Source organism: Antrostomus carolinensis, unplaced genomic scaffold (assembly GCF_000700745.2).
Source record: "Antrostomus carolinensis isolate BGI_N321 unplaced genomic scaffold, ASM70074v2 scaffold13378, whole genome shotgun sequence".
Classification (NCBI taxonomy): Eukaryota; Metazoa; Chordata; class Aves; order Caprimulgiformes; family Caprimulgidae; genus Antrostomus; species Antrostomus carolinensis.
Genome location: NW_010335162.1, coordinates 164717 through 180945, shown reverse-complemented (window position 1 = coordinate 180945; position 16229 = coordinate 164717). Strand labels below are relative to the sequence as shown.

At 47.9% G+C, this 16229-nt stretch overlaps 1 protein-coding gene across 2 annotated transcripts in view; it reads right to left on the bottom strand.

Annotated features, from left to right (window-relative positions):
• Positions 1–1851: 1851 nt before the first annotated feature.
• B3GAT1 (beta-1,3-glucuronyltransferase 1) overlaps positions 1852–16229 on the bottom strand; it is a 34308-nt gene continuing 19930 nt past the window's right edge. The window contains exons 2-6 of one of the 2 annotated variants that reach the window (XM_010174456.1): positions 15465–15600; positions 15187–15333; positions 11739–12247; positions 8892–9188; positions 1852–1938 (exon numbers count right to left, since the gene is read on the bottom strand). In XM_010174456.1, the coding sequence (XP_010172758.1) occupies positions 1852–1938; positions 8892–9188; positions 11739–12247; positions 15187–15298 (1005 nt within the window). In that variant the 5' untranslated portion in view covers positions 15299–15333; positions 15465–15600. Of the gene's footprint in view, positions 1939–8891; positions 9189–11738; positions 12248–15186; positions 15374–15464; positions 15601–16229 lie in introns of those variants that run through there. The other variant, XM_029086609.1, reaches the window with a different exon arrangement.

Sequence of the window (16229 nt, the reverse complement as noted above, 5' to 3'; positions counted from 1 at the left end):
AGAGAACAGAGACAATGGGTTTGTTCTAACCTGCCTTGCTTTTCACCCTCCCTCAAAACCTTCCTGTCTTGTGCAGCGTAATAAACACTGATTAAAGTAGGTTTAAAATTAAGGGCTAAGGTGCCATCTCAGAAGGCAGCTGTCCCCTCCACGAACAGAGAGCTGCTTAGGCTGTTGCACACATAGCCACAAGGTACGTGTGTCTCAGGAAAAACAAGTCCTCAGGGGCCAACCCACTCCTGTGGGCATTCTCACCCTTGCTCTCAGGTCCCGTAAAACAGCCCCCTCAGTCTAGACTCCCATTGCAGCTGAGCCGTGTCTTCCGTGCCTCGTGCCCTGCATGCACTTCTCCCAAACCGAGCATCTCATGAGGCAGCTGGTCTTGTACTGAAGTTGATGTCAGTCCTTTTATTTTCTGTGCTTTTTCTCTACCTCCAGAGTGTCTGGTTCTGCTCAAAGTCCAGGAGGAAGGGCAGGGGAATCCGGGTAGTTTATGTATGCAGTGTTGCTTGTTTTCAGTACGCTTAAAACTCTTGGAAGTCAGCAGAGGTCCTGGCTACTGCATGTCTGGCTGGTTGTACGCTGTGGAGAGGAACCTTGCAGGCTGTGCATGAAGAAATCTTCTGCAACAGAAACACAACCAGCATGTACGTTACCCTTCTGCCTCACTGCAGTTAGCTGCCACCCCTTGGAAGTATCCCAAACCCCATCTCAGATTGCAGATCTGTGAGTACTGCTGCTAGGCAACTGGGTGTTGGTGAAAAGCAGTTGTGACAGCACTGAGGAGCTACGGTCTCTCTGCAAAGCTGCTATATATAGTGCAGATAATGTGCTGTGCAGGCTTTCCTCTGCTGTCCTGCCAACGGGTGGCAAAGGCAGGCCACTGCAGCAAGCAGGGCTCCATCCAGTTAGCCCAAAGGAATCTGCTATCAGAGAGCTCATTGCTTTAAAAATACACTGCTGCTGAGCAATTCTACCCCTCTCCTTTGCTGCCCTTCCTTCTCTGTATTTGAGAGGAAAGGAGAACAAGCAGCAGCCTTCCCTCTCCTCCAGGCCTGGTTCTGCACTCCAGTTAAAGGGAGTTGTGCATTTATTTTTTTTTCCTCATAATGCCAAAGAGCAGCAGCATGGTCTGGATGCAGATACAAGCAAATAGCCCATGCAGAGTGCACTCTGGAGATACAGAACACTAAATGTACCAGGATGCTCAGGTAATGGAAGGTGAGAAGCCAGGGTGAGCAGGAATTCAGTGGGTTCTTTCCTCCTTTCCACAGAAGAAGACACTATATGCTCACCTTAGGTAAACAAATACCTCATGTGGGGTTTAATCTACACCCTCCCTTACCTGTCACTGACTTTGTGGGGCTTTGATGTGGATATAAATAAAACCCTTCCCTCACTGAAATCTTCTGTCAGCATAAAAAAGCTTTAATTGATATTACCTTAGCTTTCCTCAGGTGTCTGGAGGTGGATGAAGCCACATCCTTGTGCTTTAGCTATATTAAAACAGTTAATAAGGCAGCATTCTTGTTTAGACAAGGGTTTGGTTTTTTTAACAATGTAACTTCTGCCTAAACTCTCACTCTCTGGATTTCTCTTCTTCCCCCCAACCTCTCACCAGGTATTTCCCCTTTGACAGCTTGTCTTATAGATAAAAAAGAGAGACTAACTAATGGTCTCCAGAAGTTTTGCAGTAAAGGAAGGTCAGAGATGTGAAAAATTGAAATTAAAAAGATTTAAAAGAGCTCTTGCCTTTTCCTTGTCATTGTCTAGTATTTTCCTTCTTTACTGTTGCTTCTCATTACTGTGTGAGTTCTTACCTGGTGTTGGTCTCTGTTCAGCCATGCACAGTCAGATTTCCACATTGGGATCTGTGAATCCTTTCTTCCCCTCATTCACCAGCACAGGCTTTTCTGTCCTCGTATGCCAGACTAAAATCTGAAGAAGCCAAGAGAAGTCATTAGCTGCATCTCTTCACTGCACTAACAAATATTCTTGCACATTAAATCAATAGTGCAATTTAACCATCTATCCTGGAGCCTAATGGCGCATTCACAGCTGAAAGGAGGTTTGCATAAAATTTCCTTGAGGCAGGCCTACTCCCATCCAAAATGCACAGTGCACAGAATTACCCATTTTACAGTGTACTGTCTTGGGACATTAACCTGCTCCTTCCATGTAGTTATCAACCATCTTCCTCAAAAGGCTCAGCAGCCTTTTCAATGATGTAAGGTGGTTCCTTCATAACTGGAGAATCATAGAATCATAGACTGGTTTGGATTGGAAGGGACCTTAAAGATCATCCAGTTCCAAACCCCCTGCCAGCAGCAGGGACACCTTCCACTAGACCAGGTTGCTCAAAGCCTCATCCAGCCTGGCCTTCAACACTTCCAGGGAGGAGCATCCACAACTTCCTTGGGCAACCTGTTCCAGTGTCTGACCACCCTCACAGTGAAGAACTTCTTCCTAATATCTAATCTAAACCTCCCCTCTTTCAGCTTAAACCCATTTCCCCTAGTTCTGTCATTAACTGCCCTTATGAAAAGTCCTTCCCCAGCTTTCTTGTAGCCCCTTCAGGTACTGGGAGGCCGCTATAAGATCTCCCCGGAGCCTTCTCTTCTCCAGGCTGAACAGCCCCAACTCTCTCAGCCTGTCTTCATAGGAGAGGTGCTCCAGCCCTCGCATCATCCTGGTGGCCCTTCTCTGGACTTGTTCTAACTGGTCCATGCATGTTTCCCCACAGACCAAGTTCCTTACTCTGGTTCTTGGTTATCATGGTACTGTGTCCTTGGCCAGTGTGGAGTTACTTGCTAGGCTCAGAGTGGAAATGCAAATTCTTGCCACTGCAGGTCACACTGTGACTCGTGCATTAGAGGGAAGAGGCAGTTACATCGAGTACCACCAGTTGCTCCCATTGTCACCAATGTCTTTGGTTGTGTGAAATATTAACATGAATTTTTCAGTGCATCTCTGAAAATCCATTATTGGATGAAAGACATCAGTCTGCTCCCTAACCTCGCTATCACTTCTTTTTCACTTTTAAGTCCCCAAAAAGATATGAGAGTGACACTGAACGGAGAAGGACTTACTGCTGCTCCAGTTCTCTCTTGCAACCTCTGCTGTCTCAGAGCTGCAAGAAGCAGAAGCTAGTTACAGAATACTCCCTCCATCCACATGCTCTGGGCTATACACAGCCCTTTCAAAACCCAGCAAGCATTAGTCTACCATATCACCTCAAAAGCCCCACAGGCATTTCCTTTGAAACGCTGGCTCCGTGCTACCATCTACTATTCTGTACCAGGTACAATGCGTTGCAGGACTTTAAAGCCCCTCTCCAACTTGCTTAAAACCGAACTGAAGTTTGTACTAAAAGCTTCCCTCAGTCTTAGCAGCAAAGTTTAATATAGATCAACATCTGTGGAGGAGTCCTGGAAAAAAATATAAATTGAAGAGGTGATGTAACATTTTTGGAGAGGGCCAGTATTATAGGTAAAAAGTTTCTATTAGCTGTGCTACTCTGCTGGCACAGACAGTTCTGGAAGCTGCTTAAAACACACTCTCCTCACTAGACTCAATTATACTTATTGCTTTGCTCCTAGAACCTGGATTTCTGGCAGCAGCTTTATCCCTTCTGAGCTACGGTTTCCTGCTTCCCTTCACCTGTTCACATTGATATTTCCTACCTTGCGGGGGTTTCCTGTGTGTTGCTATGACAATACTCTGCACATTTAATCCAAGTATCTGCAAACCATTTCATACCCAGTCCCTGCTTTGCTGAAAAACGAGGGCACGTTCTGTTTCTAAAGGAAGAACAAAGCATTTTTCAAACCCTTCTGGTTAAACAGGAGGACCCCCACCTTCCCAAGAAGCTGTTTGACCAAATTTGTCTCTGATGTGAGCAGTCACCTCCTGTGCGGGGCTTAAATCTCTCCTGCTAATGCTAAGGCTGTAGAGACCAACTGCTGTCTGGAGTGGGTCCAAAAAAAACCTGTTTCATGCTCCCCCACAACCACTTCAGAGCCTGCTGATCAAAGTTACCCTTTATTAGAGTCCTGCTCACCCGCTGCAGCAGCACTGCTGCAATTACTGCCTTACTTCCCTATGGAAAGGCAAAGCCAAACAGGTCTGTACAAGTGGCTCTTAGTGCTACGCAAGCATCAGTTGTGGGCTTCTCGTGCTACAAACAGAATGTATAAACCTTAATGCAGTCCAGGTGCTAGAGAAATCTTGTAGCCAATTCTCCTTTCCAGCGGGAGCAGGTAAGAGCTCTTTCTGCTTCTGACACATAAACACTCAGCCCTGCTGATGGCCAAGTGCTGCACTCTGCCAGGAATGGGACTCGCACTTAAACAACTCTAACCACGTCCTCCATACACAGAAAACCACAACTACACTTTAGCTTTTCTTTAGACTGGATCCCACTATTGCATGGTTAAAGACAAGGGCCAAAAAAAGACAATTATATTAAATTAACTAAAACGGACCAATTTTCAGCGTTTGCAGCTTGATACAGCAGCTTCTACCATTTTTCATGCTGTGTTCTTTAATGTGGGAGGGAGATCACCATTTAGTACAGAAACACCTGCTTTTCCTCTCAGCCAATTGCTTTTTTTTTTCCCCCCATAAGCAGTGTGTTTGTTTTATGCCTCAAGGAAGGTTTGGCTTGTGCTAGAAGAACAGCTTGCAAGGGAGCAAACAGTGAGGGGGAGCAAGTATCTGAGCTTCCCTGACCAGTGGCTTCATTTGGTCACCTGAGGACAGAGTCCCCTTTAAAAATCTCTATTACTGTGAAACACTTGCAGTCATTTACAGCCTTGCCATTCAGAATCACAGGACTCAAAACAGATCTAAGAGATTGCAAGGATTCATCTCCATAGCAGACTGCTTCACTGCCTTCTAACAGGAAATTAAAAAGCAAACAGGCAAGTTGACCTACAGTTGGAGGGGATCACAGGATTTCAAGCACACAGATTCTCCGTGGAGGGTTTCAATAATTGTTATTTGAAATGGAGACTACACAATGTGAAGAAAAAGAGACACTAAGCTGAAATGACAGATTTGCTTCCTCCCAGCTTGTGCTAAACCAAATTTCTGCAGACTCTCTTGGGCATTGTGGAGGCCCTCATCTCCCAAAAGCACATCCATTGGTAAAACAAATAAAGATTGCTTCTCCCTCTGACTCTTGCTTTTCTCATATATTGAGAGAATCGTGGCCACTACTATTAAACAAAGCAGAGCTCAAACAGTCATCTTCAACTGTGCAATTACACCAACCTGAAGGTTTGTGCTTTGTGATGGGTATTTTCGGCAAAACATACGAGACCACAAGAGAAGAAAAGGTTACAGCAGTCTAATTAGAGCCATTGCAGCTGCAGCACGGATCTGAAGGTCCACCCTGGAGCAGGGCAGACAGCTAGGGCTGCAAAACCCAAACTACTGTGATGTAAATTGCAAGCCTTCAGCTGTGCTACAGGGGATGGCATTGGCACAGCAGTTCTGGTGACTAATCAGGACAAGACAAGGCCAAAAGAACCCTCCAAGTTCTGCATGTCTGTTGTAAAAATCACCAGTTCGAGCACTGCTATCTTCACTAGTGTGTGTGTGTGTGAAGTTTAACCAACAAAGTGCTGCCACACAGCAGCCAGGATACTGAACGCTCACTGCAAACCACTGGTCACAAACCCACAGGAAAAGAGGAGCCTGGTCTCAGGAACAATCTAACCGAAAAGAGGACAGATCTGCTCCATCCTACTCGTACCCTGCTGCTCAGCCTCTGAAAGGCACAGAAAAGAAAGAGCTGGCGAAGCTGATTCCCCTGCCTGCCGTATGTAGCACCACAGGATAAAATCAGGAGGAAGCAAAGTACTCCTTTTCAAGCCTTCTAGCCTTAGGCTGACATTTTCCCTCTCTCCTGCCCATTCTGAGCCAGTTTTAGCTGGTTTAGATCTGTGACATCATGAAGCAGCCAGTTCTGGTCTCCTTTTGCTGTGCAATTTCCTGGCTGCTGCTGCTGAGCACAAAGGCTTGGTCTCCTCCATATGCACAAGGATTTATTCCCCTCTCAGAGGCAGTTCCAAGACCTATGGTAGCCACAGTGTTGATGTGTGGTTCAGGTACTGCTGGGAGAGCTCCCTCTTTGCTCCCTGTTCTCTGGTCCCTGTCTGACAGCAGCCAGTTATCCTGACTGGCATTTAACAGTGCCCACACGCACCCTGCATCGGAGACAGCCGCTCCCGGTCCAGCATAAAGCTGCCAGTCGATTCCCTTTCACAACATCCATCTAAACACGGAGCTGCTAACCCACAGATTTAATCTCAAATCTGTCTCAGCCAAGAGATAAGGAGAGAGGAGGAATGACAACTTTTAACCACCGCTTCAATCCTGGTGAATTGCAACTGAGACCACCCAAGTGCACAAAAGCCTGCCTGACCCAAAGAAACCTACCCAAACCAACATCCCTGGAGAAACAAGCAACTCCAGGAGCAGCTGGAGTGAGAGATGCCTCATTTCCAATGACCTTGTATTTTGTAGTCTGTCCTCTTGTGCCAGCCCACACTGAGGCTATTTCAATAGCTGGGGCCACTCAAAGTCTCTCTCCTTTAAGGGCTCCCTGGTTGAGCACACTGCAGCTTGTTTCCTCAGGTGCTCATAGAAAATGGGGAACAGAATATGTCTCAGCTACATCAGTCTTATGGGAATACAGAATCTCAGACCTCTATCCTGTGTAAATGGATTGAAGAGAGTAAGGTTTACTTTGGGGGTGCCTGGAGGGAAATGCAGAAGAGGCCAAACACAGAAATACACAGCAAGCTTGCAAAGCCTTGTTTCCTTACAACTCCAGTATAAACCAACCCTTCCCTTCTGATAAGGAGGCATAACTCTCCTTTCTCCTGAGCAATTAATACTGACTTAATTTTTGCCTTCATTTTAGGCAGTTCTCAAATCAAAGAAAATAAGCAGGATATATGTCTTTGGCCAAAGCATAAGCTTTTTGCAGGACTGTGCATTTGTGGCTTGAATTCTGATAAATATTACAAATACAAGCACTGCACACAGGGAAGGCAGGATTTTTGGAGAATAGATGTCTATGCTTATCTTACATACTTCTCTGATCCCTCCTTAATGACTGTATCTGAGCCCATCATAATTTTTAATGTAAATCTCACTGCAAAGCAGAAGTGTGGTTATGCTTAACAGAAGCAAACCATGACAACTGCTGGGAGCTCACTAGCACGATGAGAAACAAGTCTGTGCTTTGATCTCGGGCCAAGAGGACCCCAGACCATAGCCTACTTTTGTCCTACTCTGCTGCTTGTCTGGACTCTCCTTCTCATCAAATGGGTGAGCAAAACAGCAACTGGGAAATGGAGGCTGCTGGCATCAGCTAAAAGCAGGAAGGCAAAGCTCAACCTGCAAAGCTGTACTCAGAGTTTGCCAGGAGCAGACAGCATTCAGTTCATAACAAGGATCCTTGTAAGATCCTCACAGCCTCGCCAAAAAAAGAAATGCAGTCTGCTTCAAATCCTTGCCAGCAATTCCTGCTTCCTCTCCACCTCCGACCTGCAGCTCTTTTGTGACAGCACTGACATGGCAGCCTGTCTGACAGCGTCATTTTTTTCCTTCTGACTGGAAAAAACCTTTTCCTTCCTCTGTGCTCCTCCACAACCGTCATTTCCTATCCCCAGCCTTTTAACACAGCTTCTTTCCAACATTTATTTACAGCAGGGACAATATACCAAAGATTGCATAACTGGCCACGGAGTAAACATCCCTAATCTGCTGTACACCAGACGAAAAGCAACCTGTGCATCTCCCTTGGCCTGTTGGAAACACTTCCAGCCAGTGCTTTCTTGTTAGCTCATAGGGCACACAGTGCCCAAGAATAGAGATCTAATTTTAACCCAGTCTCTTTTCCCACCCTTGGGAGACCATCTGTGTTATTTATCCCAGTGCTGGACAGCCATAACCACAGACACATAGATTTAAAAAATGAGGCACAGCAGGTATCAAGTAATAAACAAAGTTGCTCCTCCCCTTCAGCTCCTCTTCCTTATTCCTGGACTACTGCTGAACATCCAGATCCTTGTTTTTCTGTGGCTGTGGGCGGTGGAGCAGTGCAGATGGAAAGCAGAGACAAAAGGTATTATTCAAAATTTTTTCCTTTCCCAAAAAGGGATGGAGACTTGGGTCCAACTCTGAGTCTATCAGCAGTAACAGCTCATTTGTAAAAAAACCCCAAATCCTCCTGGAATAATTAAGCAATGAAGACTTCCTAAATCAGACTGGCTGGTGCCTACTACAGCCAAAGGCATGAGAGTGCTACACAGGGCTCTCTGATCTCAGAGGGACCCCCTCCACCCCTGCAGTGCTCAGTGGACCCACTCACAAAGCTTTCAAAAGCACTTGACAGCACCTCTGTTGCTGATGTGCTATGATTGATTCCTGTCACACTAACCAGCATTGTCTCATTGTATCTCGCACGCTCCCCTGTCACTCCACATAGATATCCATCTGTTGTCTCTCATCTTAAACCAGGAAGTCTTTAGGGCAAGAACCATCATTGTGTTCTAAGTTATTTAGCACAGAGGGGTCCTGCTCCATGACCTGGTGGCTCCTAGGCAATGTGTACAGTCAAATAATTATCAGTCATTTGACAGCAGTAAAATCCCCCCCAAAATGAAGCTTCCTGGAAGCCTCCTAGAGCTCAGAGCAATATCCCAGGCATTAAAACATTTCTACATTATCTCTGACACAGAAAGATCCAGGTTACTGCGGAGAACTACAGCGAGATTGCATCTTCAAAGGCAGAGGACAAGTGACTGAATGATGACCTGAATGGGCTTTCTCCTGCCTCTGGATCTTACATCCCACACAAGAGGAAGAGACCATACCTTAGTGCAATTGGCAGCTTTCGGCTCAAGGTCATTCAGGGTCACTAGTTCCCGGAGCAGGCTGCTCTCCTGATAGCCTCCCTTCACTCCTCGCAGTTTGAAGTAAGCCTGAGATCGCTGGAGAATCAGTCTGAGGTTCACAGCAAACCCTGCCATGTCTATAGCAAAGGGGCGATGAGGGTCGAACACAGTTTTCCAGCCATAGACCTTCCCTGCAGCGTTCACTTTGGGTGACTCGTAGCGCAAGCCACCCACAAAGGCTACTGGCCACACCGACACCTTTCTGGTGCTGCGCATCTGGAGGCAAGGAAAGAGAAGGGTATGGTGGGTGCAGGCAGCATGTGACTTCCAACACACAAACCAGCACCCCAGCAAGAACCATTTCACCTTTCTCACTGTCCTGCAGGAAACAAATGCCCCTGAGCTTCAGCGCAAACCCTTGAGGACCAAGCTGCGGAGCTCATTACTCACCTGTGCAGGGGGACACATCCTGGAGCTGGAGAAGCAACGTGCTTTGGAGAGCAGCAATTAACAGTATCAATAGTAATGGATAGCCACGGAACCCAGCATGAGTTCAGCACCAAAAACAAAGCTGACAATAATAAACATAACTGAGATTTAAGAGTGTTTTTCTGTTCAAAGGTCTTTAGTGCTGTGGGTCATCAGTCCTCCACATGGACAGCTGGGGAAATCGGGACACAAAGGAGGAAAGCACCTTGTCCAAGGCCTCCTGGATATGCAGGAATAGCATATCTAGGAAGAAAGGTAAGGGGTTTGAGCTGGAATCTCAGCCTATGAGCCACAGTAAGGCTAAAAGCATTTTTAGAGTGAGGCACTACAGCTGTAGCCCACAACCACAGTCTCTCCAGAAACTCCCAGCACTCAGGATGGTGCTTTGTAGCTGCTTCTGTGACCCAGTGGAACAATGCTGGATGCCTCTGCTCCCTGTAGAGTCAACAGAAATAAACAGGAGCCGTCAGGGGACACTTCAGATGCCTGCACTTGCCAAAGCAGATGATTTGAATGCCTGCCTGCCTGCTCACCCTCCGGCACCCTGTCCTGCTCTGTTGGCAGACTCAGCCTCGCGTTCTGCTCTCAGCCCAGTCTCTTAGATGAGGGATATCCCAGAGCTAATCTCATCACTGCTAATTACTGCAAACGAGACCAGAAGAGCTCTGGCACTTGCCCTTCTGCATGATACACATGCTAACGGCAGCCCCTCTCCACAGGGAACAATAGTGCATGTCTTCTGCATTTCATAGCGCATTTCATTGACTCCGTGTGGCCTTAACTGCAGCTACAGAGCAGACAGGAGCAGCCTCTATGAGCCAAGCAGAGAAGTGAATGAAGGAACCCTTTCTGCTTTATTAATGTGCGGTGTCTGTCTCAAGATGCTGCCAGAACCAGCCTCAAAGGGGACTGTGGAAGCAAGATATTCAATCTGACTTTGCTTTCAGCTTTAGAAGTGTGTATATCCCTGTGGCTACCCAAGCTAAAGCAAAAGCCATCAAGGAAGGGAAAAGGGGAATGTATGGAGCAAATAAATAGGAGATCCCTGGTATGAAAACTGGCAACTGGTGGGGAAGGAAGCAATCCTCCTTTCTTGTCCCTTGCTGCAAGAGCTTGGCCTCGGGAGAACAAGGGAACAAGTAATTGCTGAGCTGGAAGCCAGGTGAGGTACAGTGTACCTGGCACTGTCAGACCACTGCAAACCTGCAGACAGGGGAAGGCTCAGGAGTTCATTTTGAGCCCCAGTAGGGGTGGAACATACACATGGAAAGCACATGGGAGCCTTCCCTTGTTCAAGCCCAACCAGATTGCCAGGACATGCTGAAATTTAGCCTTCCATCACAGTTCCTGGAAGTTCAAACTTCCAGGCTGAGATCTCAGCCCCATTGCCTACTTTAAACAGCCCGACAGACCATCCATCCCCTGACGCTGCAAGAGGAAGAGCTCTGGAGGGGAGTGCTGCACATATCTCCCAGCAGAATGACAGCCCTCTCCAAGGCAGTGTGTGAAGGGTTCCACTTCTCTGGGAGGAGAAGCAAGCACTGACAAATGTATGCTCCTCTCGTGTGTGGCAACCCAGAGACAACCACACAGAGCATCTCTGAACAAGATGTCCTGCAAGTGCTGTGACTGTGCTGACACCATTCAGATGTAACTCTGAAAGGTCACTGCTGCCTCAGCTGGAGATCTCTGCAGAGCAGGCACCAGGGCTTTGACAGCTATAGAATTTAACCAGTGGATGCTCAGGGATGAGAGCAAGCAAATGCAAACAGCAAGTGAGGAAGAGAAACCCCAGGGACTCCTCAAACAAAATCAAACATGAATTAACAGACAGCCAAGGGGTGGTGGAGAAGAAAGGTGGATAACATGAGATCAGGAATCAGCTGGAAATCTCCTCCAGGGTGGGGCATGGAAGGAGGATGGCTGAGGTCTCTTTTGCTAGGCACGTGTTTCTACACAGGCACATTGGACAGCAGGCAACGTTCCAGCTCTAACAAGGCTCTCCACAGGGGAAGGCAGCTCCTCATTAGCTTCTTTTACAGTAAAAACTATCTGTCTCCTGATCACACACCACAGGACAAACTGGGGTCCCTGTTACTTCACACAGGACGCCTTTGACTCTGGAAAATGCACACTTTGCAGCGCAGTAACCAAGCTCCAGAGAAAACTTCAGGAGAGCTACAGTGGGACCACTATACGTATAAGACTGATCCAGAGCTCAGGAGAGGATGCAGAGGATGTACACAGCATCTCATCAGCTCAGCACACAGAGTCTTTTACCCCCCACGTGCTAATCTGCTGCATGCAGCCAGCTGGGGTCCCCCAACAGGGTCTTACCTCCTCGAAGAGCTCCAGGCTGTAGGTGTTATCATCATCAGCAAAGTAAACAATCCCAGGCTGGCTGTTATTTTTGTTAAAGGTCTCTCTCAGCCATCTCAGGGCAAGGTTCCTCTGCATGGTCCCCCGGGGAATGCGAGGATCCCTCATGTCTCCCCTCAGCTTGTAGTTGCGGGGTGTCTCCACATTGAGGTGGGTGTAGTTAAGCCCCGTGTCCCGCAGCAGCCGGGTGATGAGGGGTGTGCGCCGCTGTGAGTCCTCCACCAGGATCCAGTGCAGGTTTGGCACGTGCAGGAGGGTGTTGGCCAGGCGGGTCAGCTCTGCCTTCTGTACGGGCCGGCTGTAGGTGGGTGTAATGACGTGGATGGTGGGAAGGGTGTCTGACCACGGGGGTGGGCGAGTATAAACATATTCTGTCCTCACCACCTCCACAATGTCCCGGTCCGACAAGCAGTATTCCTTGGAGTCCAAGCCTGCAGCGAGATCACGCCGGGAGTCACCACCATCATCTGAGCAAGGGTATGAGAGAGAAGAAAAAGTCGCATGGACTCAGTCCTCCAACACCCCCCCCACCCCCTGACTCAGCCAGCAGCCTGCTGGCTAATAGCAGGTCACCCTCATAGCTTCAGAGGAAAGGAAACAAGCTTGGATGGAAGCTTTAATAAATAAGTACACAAATAAATAAAGGAATCAGGGAGAAACACACAGGAGAAAAGAAGTTCCTGCTGTTAGAAAACCAGCTCCAAACAAAGCCTTGAGAGCCCAGGACAACACTGCAGCTGAGTGCTCAGAATAAGCAACTTCAGAAAGCACCCAGAAGAGACAGGCTTGTACAGCAATTAGATCTAGATAAGGAAAACAGCAACATGGATTGACTGTCTGTCATTCCTGAAGAGCTCCAGTGCTCTAGGCACCACGCTCAGTGGGACAGGACCCACAGCTCTGCACTCAGGCACTGGAGCACCTGGACTGGGAGGCAGGGAACAAACTGGTGGAAAATACCGAGTCAGTGAAGATCTCCCAGCAGCATCGTCTGGCCAGAATACTGCAGTACCCCACTGCCCAGGATGGGGCACAGAGAAGTGGGCAAACTGGTGGAAAATACCGAGTCAGTGAAGACCTCCCAGCAGCATCATCTGGCCAGAATACTGCAGTATCCCACTGCTCTCCTGGGCAGTGGGGATGGGGCACAGAGAAGTGGAGAAAGACACACTTCAAATCCAGAAATGGAGAGTAGAAATTAAAGCCTATAACTGTAGGCTTTTTCCTGCAAAGATTTGCCTGCCTCTGACTAACCTCTCCTCAAAAAGACCCTACCAGTCTCTGAACATAACAGCCCATTCAGTAGTGCAGACGTCAACAACAAACAGATATACATATATATATATATATAGGATACACTGATCCAAACATATAAAATCCTTGCAAATAGAGACTTGTTCACAACCAGCTCAAGCAAAAACAAATGTTCACACACCTGTCGCTTTTCCAGGGTGCAACTTCCACATTTTCATCCCACTGTAGTTTTTTTTACCAGGGTCTACAGTTAGGAACTGGCAGAGATGAAGGGGCACCTCCAGTCAGGATATAAGCCAGCTGCTCACTAGTGGGCACATAGTACTTTGAGCCATAGGTTTTACAAAACCAGCTACTACCAGGAACTTCAGATGAGAAAGAACAGGAGCAGACAGACATTAGATCTGACCCAGCAGGGTACTACCTATATTTTTTTCATAGCATGTTACTCTTCCAGCAGCATAGACTTTAATACCAGCCCTGAACCAAATGAAGACCTTGTACTCCATGGCACTGATGGAGGGAAGGTGTATTTCTGTATATAAGGCAAAGCACATCAGCATCACACAGCAGAGCTCTCCGAAAGCAGAGAACACTGGAATCAATTCAAAAATAAATCTGCTAAATGCATTGGACACGGACACAAATGTAATTAGCCGGGACGGTGCTTGAGACAGTTTGCAAACCCCTGCAGGTCAAACCCTCAGCTGTAAATCCTGGCATGTGTAAGCACTGCCATTCTGAGCTCGCCTGTGTCTATGCACATCTTTTCAGCACCTGCTACCAAAGGATCTCAGAAACATGTTGCAAGAACAAAACGATCTCTCCCAAGAGCTTTCACGTTGGTCACTATCATCAGTCATTTTCCACCGGGGGCTCAGAGAAGCAGAGATAGAGCAAGTGTCTTACCAAGGTCATGGGTAAGTTCAGGACTGAGTCAGAGCAGAGCAGACTCTGTGCTGTAACTTCAGTCTGTGGGCATTCACAAAAAACACCTCCTAGTTTTTAGGGCATTGAATCACACTGGCATACAGACAGCGTATTCTGAGCAGTCTTTCAAGCCCTGTTTTAAAGCCCAGTAGATCCCTCATCCTCTGAAACCACCTTCCAGAGGGGATCACAGCCGTTTTTCCCTTAAGAACTGCCCAAAGCCTCATGGACAGCTGTCAGTCTTCCAGGAAGAAAGGTAAAGCTGCTCAGGACAGACTCTGAACTTCTGTCAATTCAAACTGCACATCAGACTGCTCAGCAAAAGGATAAGCAACTGTGGAGGATGGGTGTGAACATTAAACTGAAAAGGAGAGACAATCTCCCAGAGAAAGGCACTAGAGAGGGAAAATAAGATGATCTTCCCCATAGACAAGCCTCCACAAGCTGACCCTGGCTCTCAGCAGAAGGGCAGAAACAAGAATGAAGACCGCAGTAGGCAGCGTGGCTTCTTCCAGCCTCCAGGAGCTCTCACAGCCCTTAGATATTGCTGCTATGCCAAGAACAGGATAAAAACCAGGACCCTTCTGGCCAGAGGGGATCCCCCAGAACTTTCTGCATTCATCTGATTCAGGGCAGAGCTCTATTTAATGCTTTGTGTGGCAGGTAGCATGGAAGCTGACTTTCTCATAGCAATGTAACTCCACCAAACAATCAGGTGAGATGCTGGCTCTTGCCTTCTCCTTTAAGTGTAAGAGCACCAGTTTGCAGCTTTCCTGAGGACACTTAAAAAATGCTCTTTGACTCGTGTCTCCCAGAGCAGCTGTCTCAAATGGCAGCTCTGTTTTCTCTGCTCTCTTTTCTGCAGTCTTCCTGCTGGACTTAAATTGTGTGCAGAATGCTGCAAAGGCCAGCAGGAAGGGGCTCCTCTCTCCTAGATCAGGGAACAAAGAAAAGCACCTTCCTTCAGTACTCTGATTCTGGATTTAGGCCACAAAAAGCTCTCCAAGTGCAGTAAGCATATCCTATGGCTTGGAGTTTGATGTCTCTGTAGAACCCCTATGAGCACTGCGCTGTTCCTGTACAGCAGAAGTGGGGAGGCTTCTGCATGAGCATGGACTGGGAGCTGAGATGAGCATGGCTGCCATGGAGAAATGAAATGAGAGGAGATGAGGACGAGGGAGGGATGCACAGACTTGGCATGGGCTGGTTTAATTTCTCTCACCCTTGTGCACTGCAAGCAGTGGAGCAATGGTGCTCTGGTGCCAGACGGTGATTAGTAGTGTCCAGGGCAGAACTATCAGCACGATAGCCAGGATGTCTCGTCTCTTCGGCATCTCCAAGACTGACTGGACCCACAGCTCCTCATTACCTGACAGTGAAAACCCCAGAGACAGAACAGCAGAGCACATGGAGAACAGAAATAAATGAGCAAGAAGGACAGAGAGAGAGGACGCGAGAGAGGGAGAGAGCTGCGAAGGTGACACGACTCATAGGTCTTACCAGTGCTTACAACCCACCCATTGCAGAAGCAGGTTTGGAGGGGCCTCGGCTGCTGGGACCAGGACCAGGAGGGCACTTCTACAGGACACCACTGGAGCTACCAGCAGAAACCTCAGGGATTCATTTGGAAGGAAACCTGCAACACAGAGCAAAGGTGAGTAGGCAGAGAAAAGTACTAGGGAGCTTAGAGTTCACAAATCCTCCTCAAGAAGAACAAATCAAAGTGGGGCAGTGAGCAACAGAAATGTGTTCCACCCCTCCAAGGAGAGATGCCTCCTGGGTGTCCAGAGCCTTGCTTTCCTTCACATCCACTTGTCAAGCATGGCCCTTGCTGCAGCCAAACAAGAGCTGCTCAGTGCTGCAGTGTCTGAAACCATCTCCCAGCGGAAAAGGACTCTTCATCCACAAGCCAGCCAAGCCTCACGCCACCACCTGCTAGACCCAAGCCCCTGGGAGGAAGCAGAGACCATCATGACCACATTACTTGCCTGACACATCAGCAAGTCCTCTGACCCACCAGACCCTCTCCCTCTGCCAGGCAGAGCACTGGGGGTGGCTGCACTGCAGCCCTGGGAATACAGCTCCAGCGAAGCTCACACCAGCCCGCTGGCATCTCTGATGCAGCCAGTTTGAACTCGGGCTTCCAATGGCCTGTTCAGGTTCATTTCTTCCCTCTCAGAGGTGTTGCAACTGGAGTGTATTAAACTGCCACCATGGCTTAGTTTGATTCAATAGAAGCACATACAAGATTCAAGCAGGCTGTAT